The sequence below is a fragment of the Fukomys damarensis genome, unplaced genomic scaffold (genome assembly GCF_012274545.1).
Source record: "Fukomys damarensis isolate Sample0158 unplaced genomic scaffold, DMR_v1.0_HiC HiC_scaffold_11, whole genome shotgun sequence".
NCBI lineage: Eukaryota > Metazoa > Chordata > Mammalia > Rodentia > Bathyergidae > Fukomys > Fukomys damarensis.
Genome location: NW_022900923.1, coordinates 247,771 through 275,098, shown reverse-complemented (window position 1 = coordinate 275,098; position 27,328 = coordinate 247,771). Strand labels below are relative to the sequence as shown.

Genomic DNA, 27,328 nt, shown 5'->3' with positions numbered 1-27,328 from the left:
GTTTAATTTTTGTATGCTTTACACTGTATATTTTTGGCAAAGGTATGTAAGACTTGCTTTGTCACACTTAAAAACAAATCCGATTTTAAGAACATTTTCCTGGAATGGAACTGTGCTTACGGGACATCCGCAAAGCATGCGTCAGGCTTGGACCTGACCACAACCCAAGCTCATGCTGCATATCAGTGGGCCCAAGTTCAAACTGGTGCCACAACAGGTCGTGCAATGCAATAAATGCATTCTCTTCCTTGTGTCTTGACTCAGTATCAACCACATCTATGAAGCCACCCATTCCCATTTTCCCTTACTCAACAAACTAGTGATTCTTTTATGCCATATTGTGCTATAATTTATATTTATTACAACTGTATTAACAGCTCTTCTTTTAAGTTTTACATTCAAATTTTTGACTGCATCCTCTCTTCAAGGTAAAAAACTTAATGAACCTAACCATAGTGCTTAGAGCATCACAAACAATTAGTGTGCTGGGTATGGTGGCGCACACCTGTAATTCCAGCACTTGGGAGTCTGAGGCAGGAGGACTGTTCAAAGTTCAAGGCCAGCATGAACTGTATAGCAAGACCCTGTCTCAAACAAACAAAAAATAAAATGAAAATAAACAACCAGTGTTAAGCAGAAAAAAATGGAGTAATTTGTACATACTCCATTTTTTAAAGAAGTAGAGAGTAATTTCTTTAAATTAGTGTTGTTAAAGTTTGGATGTTTAGTAAATTGTAACAATGTATTTCCACTTGGAAAAGACTGATTACCAGTAAGAGGTACAAGAAATGCAGTCTAGAATGAGAAGAAACCAATTACTACTGCACATATTCATAGGTACATTATCATTTATTTCTTTAATAGTATCTTTATAAAATGTTATTTTCCAGTTGTTTATTGCTAGTTATTTAAAAATGCTACCAATTTTAAAACACTAATCATGTATTAACCTGCTGAATAATCTTATTAGTAATAGTCTATCTGCAGACATGTTTAGGATATTTTGTTTTCTTTTTTTTTTTTGTACCGGAGATTGAACTTGGGACCTTGTGCTTGCAAAGCAGGCGGAAGAACCAGGATTTTTTTTTATATAAACAGTTCCATCATCAGTGAATAAGACAGCTGTTGCCTCCTTTTCCATCCTTAAAGCCTCTATTTCTTCTTTGTACATCAGGTAAGCTATAATGTTATCTGCAACACTGAATGAAAGTGGCTAAAAGTGAACCCCCAAACTGAATCACAGGTTTAACAGAAATGCTCTCAATAAGGGCTGCAGATTTAACTCAGTGGCGCCACACTTGCCTTGAAAGCACGAGATCCTGAGTTTGATCCCCAGTGTGGGGGGTGGGGGGTTCTGGATGGGACGGATGACAACACATGCTTTCAACTTTGTCCCATCCAGAAAGGTATACATATGCTCATTTCTACCTTTATCCATTAAGAAAATCTGTTTTTATACACAATGTACTGGAAATTATTATGTATTGATTTGAATTTTATAAATGTTTGTCTCTGAACCCCATTTCTTACACATTTTATGCTAGTAAATTACTATTGGTTAGCTAATATTAAACTATGTTTTGATCACTGAGATGAAGAAAGAGAATCCTACACTTGGCCCAGAGGTGATCTTTTACTTTTTTCATCATGCTGCTGCATTTGGTTTGCAACCTGTATTGAAGATTGCTTCTATCTATGTAAGTGTATGTTCATAAGTGAGACTGGTTCATAACTTTCCTGTCTCAAACTGTTCTCTTTTATATTATCAGAACTATACTGGCCTTATAAAATACCATACTCAGCAATGATTTGTGTGACACAAGCAGTATCTTGGAGTTCTAAACCTTCATCTGTAAAATGTTCTGGACTCCCCTATATCTCTTTTAAATTTTATGAGTAGATAAGTAATTATTGATTTATTTTACGACTGTAGGTTTATTGTTTTTCTACTTTTCTGTCCATTTCTGAAAAAATTGTATTTTTCTACAAAATGGCCCATTTACTGGTAGTAAGTTTCAGTTACAATTTCTCATTTCCCTGCAACTAGAGTGCTTTCTCATTCTTAAAATGATCTGTTTATAACTTTTATTTTATTTTTTTTATTCTGCCAGGGTTTTTCAATGATATAGCTTTTATACTTTTTAGTTTTATTTATTTTTATGCAATTAATTCTTTTTAGTTTCTTTCTCTGGGTTAAGCTCTCCGCCAACAAAATACAGTATGCAGTGTCAAGATGTGGCCATCTTAGGACAATTTAGATATGTAGCATCTTATCACTCCCATCTAAATATTTTCTTATTTTCATAACAATTTCATCTTATATATTTATGACTGATTTTGAATTTTCAAAAATTTAAAGGAAAAAGTCTGTCACAGGATAGTTTGACTCTCTTATGAATAAAAAATGTTAGTGTTTCATATGGATATGCTCTGGCTTAACCTAATTTCTAGTTTTTAAATATTAATTTTCTTTTGTGCTGACATGCTTTTAGGATTGTTTATCAGTACTGGCAAGAACTGATCTGGAATGCTGTATTGGGAAACCATTCCTACACAAAGTTATAATTATCTGTTTCTTGTGTTTTTCTCCACAATAGCATCTTAGGAAGTAGGTAGCTTGTCTCTGGCCTAACATACACTGGACCATGCCACTGGAGGAGATGAAGAGCACAGAGAGGGAGCACTGTGGGGCTGAGGACACCAGAGAAAGGCTGTGCAACACAGCAGGGAAACTGGAGCAGAGGGATAGGAGATAGACTAGGAAGGTAAGAGAAGAGAGATAGGAGGATGACAAAGAAAAAGTAAGCTGAGAAGGTAGGAAGAGCACCAGGCTGAGAGAGTATACTAAATTGGTAAATTCAGAAGTTTTTGTTTGTTTGTTTGTTTTTCTATTGACTGACTCAAGACTGTGAAAATTTCTCTCTGGAGGAGTATTACTTTTGTTTTCATCAGGTTCCTCAAGAGTTTCAGTGGCCTGCAACCAGTATTTATTAATAATTTCTTGGGCTGGGGATTTAGCTCAGTGGTTCCGCCGCCTGCCTCGCAAGTGTAAGGACCCGAGTTCCATCTCCTGTACCAAAAAATAAAAATAAAATAAAATAATTTCTTGGCTGGAGTTGGGTAAGTGAAATTGGAATTTCCATTTCTCAGCTCAGACAGAAACCAATTCCTAGGACTCTCTGTTCTGACTGAAGAGGTTCTCACAGTCCTCTCAAGAACCCTGTAAGACTTCCAAGTTCTATGTAGAGATAGAGTTTCAAACCACAGCCTCTCAAAGGCCCACAGTCCCTATACACATACAGATCTAAGACCCATCTCCATCCTGACTCTGGGGCTGTTACAGTGTCTGGCTATACAACATGTCATAGTGGAGTCCTAGGGATCTACCCCTGTTTACTAACAGCTTAGCTGAGCATTAAAGAAAATTTGTTGTATTCTTCTTACACTAGGAACAGGACAATTTTAACATCACCTCAAAACATTTTTTACAAGTACTTTTAGGGCCGGGGATTTAGCTCAGTGGTTCCGCCACCTGCCTTGCAAGCGCAAGGTCCCAAGTTCAATCCCCAGTACCAAAATAAAATTTTTTTTTAAGTGGGCCGGAGATTTAGCTCAGTGGCAATGCACCTGGCCTTGCAAGTGCAAGGTCCTGAGTTTGATCCCCGGTACGAAAAACAAAAAATGTTTTTTAAGTGTACAATTCATGTAAGTTCTCACTGCTGCCAGTATATAGTTAATGTTAGCAAAACCCTATATACCTTTCTCCTTTGTCTACTGTTCCTGATCTTTCAGGAAACAAGAAATCAACTAGACTGTCCGAAATTTACTTTTAGCTCTTTATTTTTATTACTAATATATGTTTGTGATACAAAATCATTACATTCATCTTAGGGAGTGATTATTGCATCTTGATCTTTCTTTTTTCACTTTTTCTTAGTACATGTTTACAGTACATGATGATTATACTCCTTGTGTGGGAAATGGTACATGTACATAACACATCTCAGTTCTTTTTTCACCGCCTGCCCTTCTGAGACAGGTCTAACTCCCTACCTACTTCCTATTATCTTTTCTTTTGCTCCTTATTTATCTTTTGAGTCTGTCCTATAAGAGAAGCCATGTGGCACTTACGTTTACATCTGATTTACTTCATGGTCTGAAATGCATCAAGCCCCCTCCTCTCCCTTCCCCTCCATACTCTTTTTTCTCTTACTCAGATTGCAAAAACTAGCTAATGAAGACCACACAGAAGACCACATTTATATTTTCGTACAATTAGTCATACATCTTTGTGTACATTCAGAAAGGGTAGGGCTGGGGATTTAGCTCAGCGGTGCTGCCACATGCCTCAAAAGTGCAAGGTCCCGAATTTGATCCCCGGTACCCCTCACCCCTCCCCAAAAAGTAGAAAGGGCAGAGAGGGAAACCTATATTCAATATTTCCCAGAGAAATCATTTTCACCAGCATTTTGAAGCATGGTTTTCTTTTACTGATTATACCAAGTCCTTCCATGAAATGGGATCATCTCCAGCAGCAGCTGGCCGGCTCTTACCTGGTGGTCCTGGATCTTCCTGCCCACCACTCTGAACGTGTTGTTGCCTGTGTGGTGATAGATGTGGACTCTGCTGAACCCTGTGGAGCCACCAGCTGGCACCCACTTCTTGTTGGCATCGTCATAAACCATCACAGCAGCTCTCGCCTGACAGATACTCTGTTCACTGCAAAAAAATACAAAGTTCAGACTTAAGATGTTTAAAATAAGCTAGGTGTCCCACGTAGTCACACAAGCCAGTGTTAGCCAAAACTGACAGTAAGCAATAATTAGTGCTGTACTAGGTGCTGCAAACAGTGAGAAGTACCAGAAGCTTACTCTGCAGGAGAGCCTGCTGGGGAAAGCAGAGACATGAAAAGTAATAAGGGACAAATGAAGATGAGGGTCCACAGAAGCACCCACATAAGCCACACTAGAGCCATTCGCTTTTACATGAGCCATCTAATGCTTTCATTAATGGAATATAAGTACAAATCAATTGTCATTTTTTTTTTAACTGTACACATGCTCCTAAAACCCTTGGCCTCTAGAGTGATCAGGTCTCTGGTTTGCTGCAGAGATAAACCTTGGCTAAAGGGCTCGTAGGTAGCTTCAGGATGGGGTTTGGTGACCAGAAACATCAAGGGAGGACTGTAGCACTGGAACTCAGCCCCGTCCTTTAATCACATACTCACTCACTCACTCACTCACTCGCACACAGCCCTATCTCGCCTCTGGGGAGAGAGAGGAAAAGGCTAGAGACTGCATTCCATCACCAATGGTGATGCCTGTCTTCGGGAGAGGGCACAGCTGACAAAGGAGAATCCATGCCAAGAAGGAGGAGATCTGGTCCCCAGACCACCCAGAGATGCTGAAAGAGTAATGTATAGCTGGGCATGTAAACTTACTCCACCCCATGCTGTGACCTCTGCATTTCTCCATTTGGCTATCCCTGAAATGAATTCTTTATAATAAGCAGTTAGAGCAAATGCTTCCCTCTGTTCTGGGAATCATTCTAACACATTTTCAAACAGGATGAGGGATATCCTCAGGATCTGTAGTTGACTAGGCAGACACATGGATAGCCTGGGGACCCCATTTTTAGCTGGTGTCCAAAAGGGGGATCCACACACAGCCTTGGAGACTGAGCTAACTCTGGATAGATACTGTCAGAATTGAACTGTTCAACAACTAATTGGCTAGGGAGAACAGACTGTTGTCAAGGGGCAAAAACACTCATATACTAATTCCAACTACAGAAGTAATGCACAAAATAAACCAGCATATCCAGGTTTTGGAGTTCATGGACCTAAAAACTTCAAAAAAATACTGATTGGGTGAGTCAATATAGAATTGGTTGTCAATACTTTAGAATACTTGCCAAGTAGGTAGTTGGGGATTAGGGGAATAACTTACTAAAATGAAGGTCTTTTCTTTAACCTAAAAATAGAAATTTTTAAAATCTCAAAATAAAGGAAAAGCATCATATGATTTCTAGACAGTTATCTATACTGACTATAGACATTTCCACCTTTGCTACTTCTCCTCAGTCAAGAATCTACCTTTTGTTTTCATTCTTCCCCCCCATGCCAGGGAATGAACCCAGGGCCTTTGTACTGAGCTATATGTCTCTACCCCACTCCTCTTGAATTTTGAGACAGGGTCTCACTAAGTTGTCCAAAGTGGGTTTGAACTTGCAATCTCTTTGTCTCAGCCTCCCAGAGCACTGGTATCCAAAGCATGTGCCATCATCACACCCAGGGAAGACCTGTTGTATGATTGTCCTTAGTCACAACAAAGTATTGCTGCGGAGCTATGAACAACAAAGACGCATATCTTTCTATGACCATCACATTTTCATCTCAACAAGGCTTACAGCTAAAGTTTGTCAAAACCATCCAGATTCTGAGCCAGTGAACCAACTATGAAACAGATTAAATTAGTAAAACACTAAGCTGTACTTTTGTAAAGATCAGGCCCTAAATTTGTTATAAACAAAAAACTGCATTCCTATCACCCAATACAACTGGTATATATAGTTGGTTGTACTTCATCTTTTTTATGTTAGTTTTGGTATTTTTCAATAAAATAAGGCATGACAGGACTAGAGATAAATGGTCCAAAAAAAGTCTTAAAACCATGACAGTACATTGTTATTTTGTAGATTTTTTCAGATAATGCATTTCTAATACAGTCAAATTTCCAGAGAAGGTATATATAAGAGCAGAGAATGATTGCCAAATTGTCACAGATACCAGTGAATGAAATGTTTCTTGGTTTTTAAGCAGGCTAAGGATTGCTCAGGTATTCTTGTACATATTATTAATTAGTACTGCAGTAAAGCTAAGTAACAAATAGCAACTTTCTCTCAAAGACACCTTTCCTAGCCATTACTTGACAAAGAAAGCATGAGTATGACAGCACCAAGCACATGACAGGCACTCCTTGTCAGCACTTAACTTCATCTAACAAAATCCTCAAGATCTGGATCAAATGCTGTTCCTTCTATTAAGTCTTCCTGGGATCCTCAAAGCCAGAATTAATTGTTTCCTTCTCCAAGTTCTAGTATTCATTAATTTCTCAACAAGCAAGATTCTCTAGGGGAGGTACTGTCTGAGCCAAAGGAGGGAGTTGTATTTTACTCCAAGTGCACTGGGAAGTCACTGGAGGGCTTTAAGCAGAATAGGACTCACATTTTAAAAGATGCTTCTAGCTACTGTGACAAGAAGGGATTTTGGAAAGTGATGTGGAAGTTAAGAATGGACATACAAATGACAGACTATAAAACAAGAGGGAAGCATGTGGGATATGTGCTAAAAGTACAGCAGAAAAGATTTGCAGAGATAAGATGGAAGAAATGGGAAACCAAAAGATGAGAAATCATGGCTGCAACTCCAATTTCTCCCAGAGCACTGTTAAGAAAACTAGGAGAGAGAAAAAAAAGAAAAGAAAAGTAGGAGAGGCTGTTGCCTTTGGGCTGAGCACCTGCATTAGGCCCCCAAAGACCAGAGTAACCAAAATGGAGTCACTCAAACTAAATCCCATGTAATCAAACTGAAACTATAAGGAAACAGATCCCCAAGCAGAAGTTTTTCCTGAAAACAGGAAAATTCCAGTTCACCTGAGTCAGCATAACAAGGAAGTCCCCCTGCTTTACCCTTACAGAAAAGTAACCTCCCCATGTTTCCTTTTTTTTAATCTTTAAAAACCCAACATCTTGCCACTGCTCAGAAGAGTTCTTGTACGTTACAGAACAAAGGCTGCCACAATGGATCAGTTGTAGGCAAAAGCTAATGAGAATACAAATTGTTGTGATATCGTCTTTTGACAGTACTGGTGACCAACAAAAAGACTCCGGAACCACTACTGACTCCCCAGGATCCTGGTGAAACGCAGAGAAAGACAGAGATGTCCCCAAGGGCTCTTCCCCGCTCAGTGTCCCCAGCACACTCTGCTCTTCCTGCACCCAGCCCCCTTTGGCTTTCAAGCCAAGGCATGGTGGCCTGTGGTATGACAGTACAGGACCCTCTGGACTTTGTGGAAGTGCTGAGAAATCACATGCAAGAGCTACAAACTTTGCAGATAACTGCAGGCAGCTGCAGTCAAGGTTATCAGGCACCAGAAGCATGAACTCTGACTTTTGGAATATGCAATTTTACGTGCTGGCTGAAGTAGGGCGAAATCACTGGCTAAATTGATCAAGGGGACATCAGAGCCAAAGCCACAACTTCACTGGTGGGCAGGGGTGAGGCACTTCAGAGCCATGATAATGCTTAGGACTGAAGAGTAATAAGACTCTCACGTTAGGATCTCAGCCTTCTGGCAGACTGTACTCTAATTCTTTATCTTTGAGTTCTGAGAGACTTAAGACGTAACATTCAGATGTGATCCCTAATTTCTTTCTGAGACAGTCACAAAGTTGTCCAGGCTGGACTCCAACTCATAATTCTCCTGCCTTGGTCTTCTGACTAGCTGATCACAGGTGTGCAAAACATAATCCTTAATTTCTAAGTAGTCCATAATTCTGCCTACCAACACCTGCCTTTTACAGGTTAAAGTATGCAAAAATAGTTTTAAAGGGTGAAAGCCTTCACTATGTTAGGAGGAAGCCCAAGAGTGGTGTCTGCAAGGCAAGGAGTTTTACTGGGAGGAAAACAGCCCTGTTGTCTCTTTGGTCTTGGACCACCAGCCCCCAAAACTATGAGAAAGTAAATTTCTTTTTAAGCCAAATAATAACAATAGTCATAATAAAATGAAAAGTTTTAAAGTATGTACCAATTTAAGGATAATCAATTACTTCAATTAATCAACGATTGTCACAAGTAGTTCATATTATAATGAGGTACTAAATAGTTGTTTTCCTTTGCTATTCCATTTTTTAAAAACTTGTAAAAAAAAATCTCCTTGTTAATAACATGTAGATTTTTCCATTATGACTGAGGAAAATAGCAAAAGTACTGTGAATACCAATAACTAATGGAAGATATAAATTATGGCAGCAGCAAAGTTATCTTCTGCAAGACAAGAAAACCACTTGAATACAGTAGCTCCAAATATTTAGAAAGGCAAAACTTTAATGAACATACAACTGTTCATCTTTCAGAGAAATATCAGCAATTTTAAAAAGGCAAAACATCAATGTCAGTGCTAAACTCTATCCACCATATCCATATTGATATGCAAAGTACAAATGTAGCCTCATTTAACCTAGTTTAACTGATTCAGTTGCCAAAAACAAAACAAAAAGTTATCAGTGTATCTAAAGTAAGATGACATGTTTTTTAAAACATTTCAGCAGATCTTCTAGGCTATTCTCCAGAATGAAAAAAATTAAAATATAAAGAAATTGCCAGGGTTAAATACTATGTAGGCATATGATCTTGAAGGAAGTACTTATACTCATGCACATTTAGGAACAGTGGAAGTCATCTTTTTAAAGTAACAACTATGGTACTATTTGATTTTAATCTTGAGTAAATGTTACTTGAATAAGTATAGAATCTGCAAAATTTAATAAATGTGACTCGGCCAATAAAAAGAACTTGCTACTGTCAACAACATATCTGGAAAAAATTATTAAAAGTAACTGACAATGAAAAGGTACAATTTTTATATTCTTAGAACAACAAGAAAGAAGATAAACTGGGATGGAATTTCTGAGAGTTAATGGAGAAGATATAAAATGAAGTCATACTGAAAAGAAACAAAAGAAACAAGAATGTAGTAAGAAACAACACAGGGCCGCAAATTTAGCTCAGTGGTGCCACCACCTGCCTCACAAGCACAAGGTCCTGAGTTAAGATTCCCCAGTACCAAGAAAAAGAAAGAAAGAAATAACACATTAGGAAGCCAGAGGGGCCAGGGATGGGAACCTGCCTTCAGGGTGTGACTCTGTGAGTACACACCATGGGGTCAACACCAATTCCTGTGATATGTAAGATTAAAAAAATGCAAGTATTATTACTTTGAAAAGTTAAAGCCAACTGTTTGAGAACACACTCTACAACTATCCATAGATATTCCCCCAGCCTGTATTTCAGAATATCATTTAACTACAAGTACAAAATATCCTAACAAAATTAATGAGGGAAAAGCAAAAATGATGGATTACTGACAATTGAATCTGATACAGATTAATGTAATCCCAGTTATTCATGGTCATAAAGAGTCCACTCCTCAGGGTAGGACCTACCTCAATGGCAGAAGACTGCCTAGAGTGTGCAAGGCCTGAGTTCCATCTATCCCCACAGCACCACAACAAAACATGACACATCTGGAGTTACATTACAAAAGACTGGAGCCTTGAGATAATTAAGAGACATAAGTCATTAATTGCTATTTGGTGGTAACAATGCTACCAGTAATAAATACTAATTTATGCACACAACTTCTCAAGTGTCATATCCTATTCTATGTGCTTTGTCTTTATTAATTCATGTACCTCCTCAACAACATTATTCATCAGGTACTATTAATATGCCCATTTCTATTTAGGAAATTGAGAAACAGAATGACGAAGAACATCCTATTGAAAGAAGTAGGGATGGGATTCCACCTGCAGCTAGACTTCACTGATGTTCTTTTAATGATTTTACTACTGAAAATATCCTGTTAATCTGCAACAAAAACAAGTTTAGAATATGACAGTTTTGAAGGCAACAGTAAAAAAACTTGTTCATAAACTTAATATACTACGGAATGTTTCCTTCAATAGAATTTCAACCTTCTTCAAAGAATTACATCAAAGACAAATGTGGCTGCCATGGTGGGTGTTACAAGCCTGTAATCTCAGCTATTCAGGAAGCTGAAGCAGGAAGATCACAAGTTGTGGTCAGCCTAGGCAACACAGCAAGACCCTGTCTTAAAACAAATAGGAAAGAACAAAGGAACAAAGGGAAGAAGGGAGGAAATGAAAAAAACTCCTTGAAAAATAAACTAACACAAGATAAAACAAAATCTGAATAACATCACATATAAGAAAATTGTTATACAACTCCCTCAACTATAAATAAAACTAGGTGTAGGAGGGGGTGAAGGGAGGGCCCGGACAAGGGGGAAAAAATGAGAACCAAGACCTGTCATGTAAAGGTACACAATCCCAAAAATGAACATAATTGTACTGTATACCTTAAAGGTACCAATAAACTCAACAAAAGGGATAAAAATAAATAAATAAAACTAGGTGCATGATTTCACTAGTAAACTGTTTCAATCATTTAAAGAAAAAACAGCACCAATGTTATACAAACTCTCAGAAAACAGAGAAGGGAGTAACTCCTAGCTTGTTTTATGAGGGCAGCATGACTTAAGTACCAAACACTATAAATTTAAAAATTACAGTATTCAGTATAGATACCCAGTAATATATAGTATATTAAAAGGATAATATATCATGATCAAGTAGGATTTATTCCAAAAGTGTCAGTTTGGTTTTAATATTTGAAAATCAAACTAACTCACCATATCAGCAGAATAAAGGAAAAAAACAGTATAATACAAAAGATGCAGAAAAAGCACTTAGTAAAATGCAACATCTGTCATGATAAAACACTCAGCAAACAAGTAATAGAAGGGAATTCCCTTAATGTGATAAAGAAAATCTATAAAAATATATGTAACACCATACACTTGTGAAATATCAAATCCCTTCCCCCTACGGTTAGGTACAAGGCAAGGATGCCCGTCCTAACCACTTCTAATTAACGTACATATTTAAAGGGAGGGGGCAGAATGCATACATAGGCAAAGCACAAATGAAGAAAAACTATTTGCAAACTATAAATCTGACATATATCTAGGATATATTTTTTAAATTCCTGTAACTAAAACACAATTAGTAAAACACTGGGCAGATAATTTGAAGAGATGTTAGGAAACACAATATATAAATGTTCAGTAAATTCATGTACAAGTGCTAAACATCATAATCATCAAGCAAATGCAAATTAAAGTCACAATGAAATGCCACTACACATCCACCAGAATGGCTAAACTCTGGTTCAACTGTAACTTCCATACACTGTTTGTAGGAGTATAAAATGGCTCAACAGCCTTGGAAGACAAGTTGGCAGTTTCTCACAGAACTACACATATAGCAGTCCTCAGACCCTTAAATTACAATGCTAATTATTGTCAAAAGCTGGAAATGGCCCAGGTGTCCATCAACAAAACAGATCAGCAAGCTGTGGCCTATTTATACAATGGCATACCACTAAGCAAGAAAAGAAATAACTGATACATGAAACAACACCAACAGTGAAAATATTATGCTGTGAAGGAAGCCTTATACAAGAGTAAATATTCTGACCCTAAGAGATTAAATTCTGAACAGGAAAAACTAACTTACATTAGAAATTATTCAGCACAGCAGCTGTGGATGAGAGAAATTAAAATAAAGAACGACACTGGAAAAGTCTCAGTGAATTCTGCAATCACCTCCCAAATGTTCTATTATCTTGAAAGGAATCGGAGTTACACTGTGTGCATCCATCAAAATCACCCAAAGGTCTGTGCTCTGAATTATATACATATAATATATATTTATTAATATATTCCTCAAAAGGAAAAAGTAAGCCTACTTCATGATAAACAATTGATATGCTTATGAAGTAGTGTGCTAGTTTCAATTTAATATTCTGAAATGCAGGTATCTAATATACATAAATGAGCAAGATAGAGACAAAGATACTGTATATAATAAAGTACAATAAAATGTAGGCCTACATATTTTCATGGAACAATACTTTCACCAATAGGGTATGTTTGAAATTTCTCATAAAGGGAGTGGAAGATTAACCTGTGTTCACTCCTGCACAGCTTTCTCCATAAAAGAACTACTGCATAATTATGCACAGACTTCATAGGTATAATACAAATTATGTAATAATATTTTTTTGTCTTCAATGGAACATAATTATGTAGAAACACCCTAAAAAACTACAGAGACAAAGCATCCCAGTGGAGAGATGAAAAGATGCATGTACTTATCTACTAATGTCCATCCTTCACTGGTTGAGAGCTCTTACAGAGAACTGCTTCTCTGGAATTCCAGTTCATCATGAGGCTGGATGCCAGACAGAAAACCTACGGATGGGCCTGTGCAACCTGTAGCTGCAGAGACTGAGGGCCATGGACAGAGCTGGCTGTGTTTGAGCAAATCATGTCATGTCCAGGGTTCCATTTCCATACTTTAACATGGGGACAACAAACTTGCTCTGAGAATTACCTGAGATAAAAAAGTAGTATTTCTGGCTCTTAGTAAGCACCCAGTAAATGGTAGCTTTGTTTGGTTTTGAGGAGGCTTGCAATTTTACATCTCTTTTGACTCAGGAATTAAGTTATTTCAGAATTTATCTGAAGGAAGCAATTATTAGTACAGAATATATAAATACATAGTTAAAATACTGCTTCTAGTAATTATTAATATATTGAGAAATTTAGCTGTAATCTTAATATACAGAAGTGTTCATAATGGCAAAAGATTCAGAGACATATGTAAAATAGCAAATTGATCAGTGAGCAAAACAGGTTATAAAATAATGTGCATTATGACCCTACTTGTATATGTATGTAAACACACACACACACACACACACACACACACATACATACATATGTATATTGCAAAAAAATAAATAATGTGCATTATGACCCTACTTGTATATGTATGTAAACACACACACACACACACACACACACACACACATACATACATATGTATATATTGCAAAAAAATACTAGAAAACTCAACTGTTTTCAGTAGTAATCTGTGGAAACTGGAACAATGAGACTTTAATTTTTATGCGGGGAGGGAAAATGGAATCTATATCCCCCAAATTTTCTACAATTAACACTGATTCTGTAAAGAAAGAAAGAACCATTTAAAAAACAAACTATTGGGCCAGGAATTTAGCTCAGTGGTTCTGTCATCTGCCTTGCAAGCACAGTGACCCAAGTTCAACCCCCGGTACCAAAAACAAGCAAACAAACAAACAAACAATTATTTCTACTCCATTAAAAATTTTAAGGTTTTAATCAAGGTTTCCATAGATCTCATAGAATTAGGCATACTGGTAGCAGTGATTTCAACAGCTCATCTCAATCCATACAGAATCTGGAATTAAACCTAAATGAATTTCAATTCCAACTCAATCACTTCCTAGTTGGATGGCAGCCTCTATAAACTTCAGTTTCCTGACTTCTAAAGCAGAATGATAACAGCACTGCTTCATGGACCTGTGGTGAGAATAAAGCCCTGCAGAGAAAACATTTCAAGTGCCTGCACATGCTGGACTTGCAGGACTGTGAACCATTGTTATTATCAGTAGCATCGGCATATTGGTAAACAGAGTTCTAGAACTACAAGTAAACACAACACACTGATGGGGTTCATGCATTAACATTTAATGTGCTGACAGACTGGATGGCCCCTGCCCTATCCTGAGCCACTCTTTGACCTACAGCAACGGATCTGAACCTGCTACTTTGCCAGTCCATGTGTGGGAAGCGGGCCACCAACTCTGCACTAGCTGACAGAGCCAACTGCATAATCCTACATAAGGGGCTTCCTCCATTCCTACTACCCTCAGGTGTCATGGTATGCGGCAGCTGTCAAGCTAGTGGCCATTTGTCAATCTGGGAACCTGCAACAGATACACAACCTGGAGTTGTCGCAGGCATACTATAAATGCCTGTGGCTTAGCACATGTCTATGCCACTGGAATACAATACCTAACTTGTTTCACTGGAACTGCTACTGTAAATGATTACAGCATATTAAGGATATGGACTCCTGAAGTTCTAAGAAACTGCTTTTCATGTGAGATAAAGAAAAGATGGAAATAAAGTGCTTGTAGATGGGGAGGGGAGGAGGGGGTGAAGGAAGGGCAGGGACAAGGGGAAAAAATGAGAACAAAGACCTGTCATGTAGAGGTACAAGATCCCAACAATGTACCAATAAACTCAATTAAAGCTGAAAAAAAAAAAAAAGAAATTGCTTTTCATTATTTTTTTAACCAGAATAGGGTAAAAGTGAATACAATATTCAGGCACTCTGGATGCTTGGCGACACTAAATTACAAAGTTATCAATTACAAAGGAAATCCAGATTTTTCTATTATCCCCCCAAAACCATCAATTTTCCGAAAGTATTTCTTGGACATTCATGGTTCCAGACCAGATATTATAGAATTTGGCAAATATATTTAACATTTACCAGCCACCAGCTCCTGCTCAAAACTACTTTAGAAGTTGTGAAATTCTGTCCTAAAAAGCAGTCTTATCCACTTCAGCTGGGGAAGCACACTTCCTTGTCTTATTCTCCACGTATACAGTAATTCTTCCTTAAGACCAGGCCTTAAACATGACTTACCAGATCACCCTTTGCATAAATTTACTAAATCAAATAAAGTCCAATACTTCAATTCCAGTAAACCAGACTAGGTGTGATGACTACCACATAATGAAAATTCCAGAAAAAAAATTATTGGGAGATCATAAGATGGCACATCATAGACCTTCTATACACATATACACACAAAAAAAAGGCTAGGAGCCTTGAGAATTAACAGGAAAAAAAATCTCGGAATTGTCATATTTCGTAGTAAAATCTAATGAATACTTCATTATGTAATGTTTCACTATGTATCCCCCAAACATTTTTTGTTAAAACTGACATTCCAGGGAGATCTGCTACATTTGTCTTAGGGTCTGCTCCTCAGTGGGAACAAATGCCCCAGTATGAGAACACAGAAGTACCAAAAGCACATGAATTTCAACCGGAATACCAAAATTGTAGGCAGGCTTTGGGAGGGAGGACAGAATTCATAGTCAATAGTCCTTTGATTGTTACTGACAAGAAGGTAGCAGGATGATACCTAAGAGTGATTTAGGAATTGCTAGTATGCAATGTTTTGCTCAAACACTTTGCCACTGTATTTGGAAAGTAATTACAGCACAGTATAATAATGAAAGAGAATTGCCAGGCGTGGTGGTGCACGCCTGTAATCCCAGCATTCAGGAGGCTGAGGCAGGAGAATCTCTGTGAGTTCGAGACCAGCCTGGGCTACATGGTGAGACCCTGTCTCAAAAAACCAAAAAGAAAAAAAAAGAGAGAATTGCTGGCTGTAGTCTAAAAGACAATGCCTTATTTTAATCAATCACCTTCAGTGAAATAAAACTATATGACATTCAAGAGATTTTGGAATTTCGTGCCCTATGGTTCTATAACAATCAAACAAGGTAAAATGTAATTTTGTAAAGGGCTTGATTAAGAGGCTTTGATGATGTGCTTTCCTGGTGACCACAATAAAGTGGAGTCACCAAGTGAATGACGGTAATGTTGAAAAGACTGTTTGCTGGAACCTACCAAGAAGTAACTAAATAATGTTCCTCAAGAGGACATCTACTACACTTACACATTACCAACAACTAAGACTTTTTTCAGTCTTACAAAGATGCTAAAATGAGTATACATACACGTAATAAAAGCCGAGGGAAGGCTAGAAACTCAGTAATCATCTTATTATTCTGAGAACCAATTACAATGCTCTTCTGGCACACTGCTAGAGTCTAAGCTTAAGGGCAAATCGTTCTTAAATGGTTAGGAAAATGCCAGGCATAGGCATTATTTAATATTTCTAATTTGAATGAGGACATCTTCAAGCAGTGCACAGTCTCAGTTTCTGGGATATCAATGAAACTGTCTACTAAAACAATCTACTAAATTCTTTCATTGCTCTGGGGCAACAGGCGCTTCCTTTTCTCCAATCCTTTTATCATACTATTCCTAAATGATTATTTCTTTTTATAAATAAGGTAAGTCTTCTTTTTCCTCACTGCTTTCTTGTTTCCTATCCCCAGTTCATATCCAGGTAGTTTTATGGTTCATGCAGTTCTCTGAGTACCATGAGAATTCAGGTATACTCTAGTTACAGCATGACCCAGCATTGGGAATACACAATTCCTGTATAGAGGACTGCATCACCTCCATCTGCGCTGTTAACATTTAAAGCATATGCAGGGATTTGCAGAATGTCAAATTAGCAAATAGATCCTGATGCCCAGCATGAACCACAGGCAACCACTACTTTAAATTCTTTAAATTTTATTAAAGACAGGGCTGCGGACTTAGCTAAGTGGTTCTGCCACCTGCCTTGCAAGCACAAGGACCCAAGTTCGATCCCTAGTACCAAAATAAATAAATAAATAAGTAGATATTTTAAAAAATGTTTTATTAAAGACAGCCTTCCAAGGAAGTTGCTACAGTTTTAATGTGTTCCCCGAAGTTATGTTTGGAAACTTAGTTCCAAATGTAATTGTGTTAAGGTAGGATCTTTAAACCATGATTAGATCATAAAGGACTTGTCCCCCATGAATGGATCTGTGCCATACTACAGGAATGGGTCAGTTTGTGGCTGAACCCAAGTCCCACCCTCAACCCCACCCAATCAATGCTCTGCAGCCCTTCTGCCAGGAGATAACACACCAAGGACCTCCCCAGGAGGAAGGCCTTCAATGTTAATTTCCCAGCCTCCAGAACTCTAAGAAATAAATCTCTGTCTTTATAAATTACCCAATTTCAGGCATTCTCTGCTATTGCAGCAAAAAAGACAGATTAAAAAAAATGAGCAACTTATATTTGACATTAATGGGAAATTTTACTTTACAATTGAGATTTTTGGCTATAGGCACAAAATACGTTATAGCCAGCTTTGTTAAAAGTATAATCAATGGAGTTCAGAAACTACATATATACTAAAGTAACACAGAAATAACATAACTGAGTGCACAGAAACTGCTGTACAGAAAAGACATAATACTCAAGAATATTTAACTGACACTTAAGAACAACTTGATCTACTGAATTAGCAATGGCCTAAAAAAATCAAACTTAGAATTTCTTGTTTGTTTGTTCTACAGACAGGGTCTCTCTACATAGTTCAGGTTGGTCTTAACCTACGTAGCCCAGACTGTCCTCAAACTCAAAGCAATCCTCCTACCTCAGTCTCCCAAGTGCTGGGATTACAGGCATGCGCCACCACATCGAGCCAAATTTAGTAATTCTATTAACCAATAAACTTTAATCAAGTGAAATGTGGAATCTGAGTTGATTTAACGAAATGTATTCTGCTCATCACACATTCAAATCCCTAATAAAATAAAGAGGAAAATCTCCCAGCTTTCCAAGGGATAAACTTAAGCTGGTCTCCCAACCATAAAAGGTGTTTGGTCTCGACAGTTTGGTGCCTCAAATAAGGCAGGCACTACTCAGAACATTCTACCCTTTAAGAACTTTCATTCTCATGTGTTAGCTTCCTTTCATTTGGAACAGCTGACTATATGATCCAACAGCTCAAAGTAATTCATATGCATCTCCAAGGAACAGCTGTGCGACCTTTATAGTATATCTAAAAATATAAAAAAGTAAATAAATAAAAATATAAAGTTCAAACTGGCACATGACTGTAATCCTGGCACTTAGGAGGCTGAGGAAGGAGAATTACTTGAGTTCCAGCCCAGCTTGGACTACATAGTGAGTTCAAGATCAGCGTGGACCACACAGTGAGACCCTGCCTCAAAAAAAAAAAAAAGAAAGAAAGAAAAAGAGAGAGAAAAAAGTTTTTAAAAAATACTATAAAAGTTCCAAACACTATATGAATTTTGCCTAACATTTAGTATTCTGAACAAAAAGGTCAACTTAATTCATGTTAAAAGAGTAATTTAGCAGAAAGCAACATTCACAATAATGAGTAATCCAATTCATAAAAGAGAAGTGCATTTTCATTTTAGAAGTGCCCCATTTTCCTCTAGATATGCAATGCCTATAACTGACCTTTTGGGTTCTTTTCTGTTGTTTGTGGTGCTCTGGATTCGTGCATGCTAAATATGTGCTTTACCACTGTACTACATACTACATCCCCAGTGTCAAGCGTTCTTCTTATTTCCCTGTTATGAAAGATAATCTTTTTTGCTAAAAGTTAGAATATACATTTTTCTCAGTACCCTGACATAATTTTATGCCCTCCCATAACATCTGTTACTCAGGGGGCAGTGCATGGTGGCACACACCTGTAATACTAGCACTCAGGAGGCCAAGGCAGGAGGATTGCTGCAAGTTCAAGGCCAGCCTGGGCTATACAGTAAGTTCAAGGCCAGCCTGGACTACATAGCAAGACCTTATCTCCAAAAAAAAAAATCTGTTACTGAGACTTTCCAGGAACTGGTTCATTTTTTCCTTGGCTGACCACATAAGCCACTTAGCTGAAAAAGCTTGCAGTATCTTTTAACACTCTATCTTGGAAGTCCCACTGCTAGTGAGACAGACAGCTATGTCTAAAACAAGTACTCCTCACTGAAAAGCCCACTGTTCTGATGCTTTCCTCCTCACAGATTGCAGGCTAAGTAAGCCTGCCAGGCAAACACCACTACGACCACCCCTGCTCCCCCGGGGCTGGTTACTCCATCAGTCAGACCTGGCACTGATGGAGGTTTAGGGGGAGGTACTCAAGTTCAGTTCATCCCTCTCTGCCTTCAGTTTCCTGATTTCTTAAAAGTAATAAGATTTCCTGAAATTCCCCAAGCTTTATTACAAAACTAGAAAGACCACGTACAGCTTTAGGGAAGATATAAAGCTGCAGATGGGAAAAAGGGGGGTGGCTTCAAAAAGTATTTTTCAAAGTTTATTTATACTCATATCAAATAACAAATTATTCAACAACCACCAAAAGAGACTATGAATATTTGTTTGCAATTACTACATTTGAAAAGAGTGCTTTAGCTTATATATATTGCTTTAAAACTATTGCAAAAGTTCTGAGAACTTTTACTTAATGTTCTATGTACAGAGTTTGAATAACTGATTTTGGAGACAGTAGTCTCATTTCAAAAAACACAAAATAAAAATATAATCAGGTGACACAGACACAACTTGGGCAGGAACGAGCTAAAATTTGCTCAGTGTATTTATCCTTGTTGGTTAGGCTATTCCACATAGTTGCCACTTCTAGACTTCAATCTTTCTATATAAATTCATATGAGATAAAACTGTAAATAAAACAAATTAAGTGGACAAAGCTATTAGGTCATTCTGATCAGATCTAGGATTCAAGACCTCTAAATTTCCTTCCTACCTTTCCCTTCCTTCATCCATCTTTAAAAAGCCAACAGAAGCTCTCTAGTCCAGTACTAGAAACACTGCACATGAGGCACACACCCTAAATGACCAATTATTTATGCTTCCATTCTGCCACAAAGCAAGCACTCCAATGTGGGCCACGTTTAAGAACCAGGCTAATATTAAAAACAAAAGGAACCCAAACTGAAGAGTATTAGACAAAATAAAGTCTTTACTTGCTATGACTTGTATCTAGATGTCCCTCCAAAGCCTCATGCAGTCATACGTAGGGCTTTTTCAGACATGGCTGGATCTGGATCATGTGATGCTAGGACTGAGGGTATGGGATTATTAAATTAGTCCATTGATTGGTTTGGCAAAGCTCTGGGTAGGATTAAAGGTACCCCACCTGGATGTGAGTGCTACCCACCCTAAGAGTCGGTAGCCTGGATAAGATGTAAGGGATGGATAGAAAGAAGGTGGCTGCTCGACACTTGTCATCACTTGTCCCTCGCTGCTTGCTGTTTCTGTATGCCATGGACTGTTTTTCCTCTGCCGTGTTACCTTGCCTTGGAGCCAGCCAACTATGAACTGAAACCTCTCCAAACTGTGAGCCAAAATAAACCTTTACTCCTTTAACTTTGGGTGGCGGGTATTTTGTCTCAGCAACAAGACAGACAGACATTACTTATTTTACATGTCAAGGCTAGAAGAGACTAAAGAACTGTTCCAAATTAAGACTTTGAAGCTGGATGTAATGGTTCATTTTTGTAATGTTTTAGACCATCCTGAACAAGCTAGTGAGAACCTGTCACAAAATTTTTAAAAAAAAATTTTTTAAAGGGCTAAGGATTGTGGCTCAGTGCCAACTGGGTTCAATCTTCACTACCAAAGGGAAGACAGAGGAAAGGAGAGTGATGGTGGGGGTAAGGAAGAAAAAGAAGAGAGAGAAAGGAGGAAAGAAAAAAGAGGGGAGCGGGTGAAAAAGAAGGAAAAACAAACAAAGAAGGGGGAGTGGAAGAGGTAAAGATGGAAGAGAGGGTCATTGCCCTAGATTCAATCCCCAGTACAGCAAAAAAAGAAAAGGACACTGAAGAGATATCACAGGGAAACCCAATATGCCAATCTAAACTGAATCGTGGGTAGGGGGAAAAAATGCTTTTTTCTTTCGATACAAGATTACCAGATAATGCACAGAACCCTACTGAAGGTACATTCTCAGGTTATATTTTACTGAGATCTGCATATCAATTCAGCTTATTTCACTTTTTCTCTTAAATCAGTGGCATTTTAAGAATTTCCCTCTGCTTAATCTTTTGATTAAGATTTAGTACTTTTACCTAATTCTTTGCTTCTACGTTACCACAATCTTTGCAAAATCTCTGCAAGGTCAGTATTGTTCATTCCTTTTACAAAACAGGGAAATAGCCAGTTGCAAAAAATGGGGGAGAAAACCTACGTAAGTGCATCTAGCTTAACTCAAAGCTGCTTAACATAGTATTTAATGCACAAGTGCCCCACATATGAGGTTATGAAGGGAACTAAGTTGTTTCACTTCCAAGAGTATTCCTGTACCTTCCTACCTAAGTATCAGTCTTGTTTTTAATTATTAATCACTTTAAAATTATAAATATATATTTTTAAACTCTTCAAAAAGAACTGACACAAAAAGTAAATGAAACAAGAAAGAGAAGGAAGGGAAAGAGAGAATGAGAGTAAGACATATAGAGAGGAGAACAACAAAAAGTATATTCACAATGAAGAGTTAAAAATCCTAGATAGTACCAACTTGACTGAGTGAAAGGAAACCTCATGCAAGAAAATGAGAGTGTAATAAAGTACCTGTCTTACTAAAGAGAAACTATAGATATTGGTAAGTTTTTAAAAACAATAGTAAATAAACATGTTTTTAATTAAAGACAAATGGCTAAGAACACACACAACAAAAATTGCAACTTTTAAACAAACAGAAGAAATCTCTATCTACCCTGTGGAAAGCAAGACCAAAAAAGGATGAATAAAGAATAAAAAGGACAGCAGAAGTACAAAATAAAAGGAAAACTGGAAGAGCAATCTTAATATTCAATAAACTATTAAGACTAATGGGGATCTGTTCAGCCTCAAAAGCATCACTTCACAGGCTGGAGGGACACCACCTTATCAAAATGAGCAAACTTCCAACATCAGGGAAAATGTCTTGATAGCCTTGGGAAGAAGGACCGTAAAGGATACACCACTGTGATACTCCTGCCAAAAATGTTCAGCTGCTACACTCCCATACTAAAACCATGGCACACATCCAAACAATGAACATTTCACAAACAATTAGCAAGGCCCCTTCAAAATGGTAATGTTAAGAATGAAAAACAAGGCTTAAGAACTGTTTTACAATCTAGAGTAAAGGAGAATAAACAGATATCAAAGTTAAATGTAAGGGATCCTGGAGTGGGGAGAAGATGAGCAATACAGAACATTATTGGAAGATTTAAGAAAATTTGAGTATAGATAATATATCCCATGATAACACAGTACCAGAGTACAACAGCTGTACTGTTGATTATGTTGAGAGTAGATGTGTGACTCTTAACTATGCAGTAAACACAGATCTACAGGAAAATGAGCAACAAAGAAATAATAAAACAATGATAAACAATATTAGTACAGTAACAGGTGAATCTATATGAACAGTATCTTACTATCTTTGTAATAATCTTACAACTTTTCTAAAGACTTGAAATTTTCCCCCAAAAAGTAACTTCAAGATATAAAAAGGTGTAATATGATAAAAATGACACGAGAATATAATTTACCCATTATAAATTCACTTGAAATAAGACCTCAAAATATATTTAACAACAGAACTGTGAGACAAAAAGCTCCAATTATTCTTAATTTAATGTACTCCATTCAGAACTGTCTAGATCAAGCTGACAAAATGTAAGCCAAAATAGAGTATTGAACAGTATAATTAGAAAGTTTAAATTAGAAATACATAGATCTATATAGAATCTGTACAGATTCCCTATACAGAGGGAATACATTTTTTTTACTAACATACCCAAAACATTTGTATCACCAAATCATGTGTTAGGCATAAAGGAAGCCCATATATTCAAAAGGGTCCATTTTGCGAATTACCTTCTGATGTAATAAAATAAAATCAGAAATCATTAACTTTTTAAATATTCACAAGTTTGAAAACCAAAAGAAAATATAATTAACCTTTGAATTAAAAAGGAAATCAATAAAAACTTTAAACATTTATAAAATATACATGGCAGAATTTTTACTAATATGTAGTTATTTATATAATTGTCATATATTTTAAATTATATACTTTATTAACTACATGATAGCTGCATAAATATTTAGAATAGAATAGAAAAACACAAAACCACCTCCTAGACAATATGGCAGGCTGGACACTTGTCTCATTTCCATTCCCTCCTTGAAACCCTAAGAAAACTGTATTAAAAGAGATTTAATCCCGTCTGCCTCTCTTACACAGAAGTTTTCTTTAAATAAATTTTTCCTACTCTTAAAAAAAAAAAGATTGAAAGTAAAAGGTAGGGATGGGGATGTAGCTTAGTGGCACAGTGCCTGCCTGGCAAGTGTAAGACCCTGGGTTCGATTCCCGATACCAAAAAAGAAAAGTGAAAAAAAAATGTAAAAGGTAAATTCATTATAGTAGAGTGGACACAACAGGAGATAAAAACAACACTCTGCCTTTCTCCTCCAGTGATCTTTATTCCTGCTGTTATTTTTCTTCCTTCTAAAGGATTTCTTTTAACATTTCTTATAGTGCAGGTCTGCAGGTGATGGCTTCTTTTAGCATTTGGTTATCTGAAAGTCTTTGCCTATGTTCTGAATTCTTTCTGGATATAAAATTCTAAATTAAAAGATTTTTGTTACTGTTGCTTAGGTTTTTGTTTTTAATGACTGAAAAATTATTATTTCACTGTTTTCTTGTTTGCATTGTTGCTGATGAGAATGCTGTCATTCTTAAGTTTGTACACAGAGTATTTTTGTAAGGATGCTTTTTTTCATTCATTGTTATAGAGTAATGGGTTAAATTCTGGCAGATTTGTACATGCATGTAACACCATTTTCTTACCCTCAATACCTCCCAGTTTCACATGGCAGAGATTCAATGCTAAGGCAGAATTCAAAAAAATATATATAAGCTTTAAACATCAGAAAATAGAAAAGGTTTGTTTTTTTTTTAATGGAAAAAAACAAAAGCCAAATAAAAAGGAAACAATACAAGAGCTGAAATCAATTAAAATCTAGACCCAAAAGAGCAACTGAAGCAATTAGCAAACCACAAGCTGTTTCTTGGTAAACAGTAATGCTCAAAACGCTGGAAGGATTCATCAAGAGATACTGACCTCGTGGCCCAGCCTATAATCCTAGCATTCTGAGAGGCTCAGGAGGAAAGATGACAAGTTCTAGCCCAACTGAGGCAACTCAGCTGAGGCAGGAGGACTGCAGTGAATTTGAGGACAGTCTGGGCTACATACTAAGTTCAAGGTCAGCCTGAATTACATAGTGAGACCCTATATCAAAAAGAAAAAAAAAAATCCTAAATAAAACACTGCCTAACCAAATCCAACAACGTATTATTTCTCCATGTTAGTGGCTAAAGACAAAAACTCATATAAACACAAGTGTGGTAAGTACACCTTTTTCATCCCAGCTACCTAGGAAGCTAAAGGGGGAGGACCCTAAGCTCAAGGCCAGCCCCAAGACACCATCTTAAATTTTTTTAAAAAAGGCGGGGGCTGGGGATGTAGCTCAGGGTGAAGGCCCTAGGGTTCAACCACCATTACCGGGAAAGAAATAATAATAACTAAAACCTGAAGGGTCTCAATAAAAGCAGGAGAAAATGTGCAAGATCAGCACCTATTTAATATTTTTTAACCTAAGAAACCCCAGTCATGAAGTGATTTAATTAAAGTAACATTAAAAACCTATTCATGTTGTCTAGTAAGGAATGAGAGCGTTACATCTGGAAGAGAGGTAGACTGTCACTGTTGCCCTGATACCGTCATCTAGCTAGAAGTCAATACAATCCACTCATCAGAATAGCACTTCTCTAAAAATAAATAAATAAATAAATAAATAAAATTGTGCTTATCACAAAAAAGAATAGCACTTCTCTGCCCTATAAATTTAATTTCAAATTTCCAGTTGGATTTTTTAAAGAACTCAATAAACTTAACTTAGAATGTTTATGTAAAAATAAAGCTTAGCTAAATCAACCCTACAAAGAGTAACCATGCATGATGGGGTTCTAAGGCAGATACACTGTGAAGGCAGTCACAGCAGTAAGACAGCAAGGTGCAACAGGGACAAAAAGCACCAACCAGACCCAGTGAGAGCTCAAGGAGAGAGAAGACGACTCCACAGCCCAAGGGTGGAAACAGGCTGTTAATTAATGCTTCTTTACCCTCCAAACTATGAAGGCTCCACCTTTAAAGAATCATTTTTTCCCTAAGCAGAAATAAAGATTTAGAATGAGATGTAGAACTCAGAAAACTTCAAGGTTTTTTTTTCTAACTACACACATGACTGTTTGTTGTAGTTCAAGGTGAATGTTTAAAAACTCCTGAATTATTAAAAGACCCCAGAAATAAGCTGATATAGTCATATGCTGCTCCTATAAAATTATTATTTATACGTACTCAAAATCAAAAGTTGCAAAAGAATGCCTACACATATAACCTTCCCAAGCTGCAATTCTGTTCATCTTTAAATCTAACACTAATAATCAAGCTTCAGTTTCAGAAAGGAATTGCTGATTGCTTTGTCATAGCCTCAGCATGTACAGAGACACTCTGTTACCTAGAGGCTGTGAGTCGTGTTTGTTCTAAAAGACAACATTTAGGATGTATCAGTCAGAGGGGCTGGGAAAAGGTACATTAAGAAAACCATTTAGCCAGGGATTTAGCTCAGTGTTTCCATAAGTGCAAAGTCCTGAGTTTGATCCTCCCTCTATACCAAGAAGGAAGGAAGGAAGGACAGACAGACAGACAGTAGCACTTACCAACTGTAAAGTTTAAGAAATGAAAACATCAGTTAATAGGCAAAATTTTAAAACTGAAATCACTTTATACCCAATTTTGTAAATTTAAGTTGTATATGGTTAATGGATTTAAAGGGTCAAAATAAAAACTGATTGTAAGGAGGTGCTGCCATAATTATGAGACTGCTGAGGTAGTGTTTGGAATTTTCCGGGTGAGCCTATCAATGTAAGGAGATGTACATATATTGTTAGTGTTGGAAACAGTAGTGCAGCCTGAAGCCTGAGTCTATTCAGAATGAATGTAACCAATTTTGACATCATGTCACTGGTAAATAGCACTGAAAAATAAACCAAAGAACCACAGTATATTCTACCTTTAACTTTTTGTAAACCATGATTTGTGGATAACTTGTTTTACCATAGGCTGATATATTTCAATATTTTGAAAACCTCAGTATTAGTTTTGAGTTGCAGAGGTAACCTGACCAACTACCATTATGTTTGGTACTAAGAGACATACCTTTTAATACAATTACTGAAAGGTAAAAAAAAATTTAAATTTAAATTTTAAAAAAAACCTGATCACCTAGAATCATAAAAAAAGATTATGGTGAATGTTAAGTAAATGAAAATATTACTCAAAAGCCTTTTTTCACATATCAGTTTTGGAGAGGTTGATTTTACTCTAAACCTTAGTCATTTAACTATAATTCATTTAAAATTTTCTAATTACTCTGGTCTACTGGAAATTTCCAGTAAATCTTGTATGTTTATCATAAAATCTTTAGTAACAACGTAACAACAGCACCATCATTCAACCAAATAAACTCAGAAACAAGGTATTTTTAGTGGCAGACATAAAATGTATCCTTGCTATTTTGATTTTTTAAAAAATCAAATATTCTTAGGTGATATTCCAGACACAAAGTCATACTCTTTCATTACTTTTGAGCAGTTATTACTGGTTTTTGTTTTGGTTTTTTTTGTTTTGTTTTGTTTTGCTGTTTGAGACAGGGTCTCACTATGTAGTTGAGACTGACCTGGAACTCACTATGTAGCCCAGAACTCACAGCGATCCTCCTGCCTCAGCCTCCTGAGCACTGGGGTTACAGGTGTGCGTCATGCCGAGCTTTTTTTTTTTTTTTTTTTTTTTTTTTT

At 37.0% G+C, this 27,328-nt stretch overlaps 1 protein-coding gene across 1 annotated transcript in view; it reads right to left on the bottom strand.

The window, feature by feature from the left end:
* Enah (ENAH actin regulator) overlaps positions 1–27,328 on the bottom strand; it is a 131,471-nt gene that overhangs the window by 65,574 nt on the left and 38,569 nt on the right. The window contains exon 2 of the mRNA XM_033762260.1: positions 4,554–4,719. Within this exon, the coding sequence (XP_033618151.1) occupies positions 4,554–4,719 (166 nt within the window). The remainder of the gene's footprint in view (positions 1–4,553; positions 4,720–27,328) is intronic.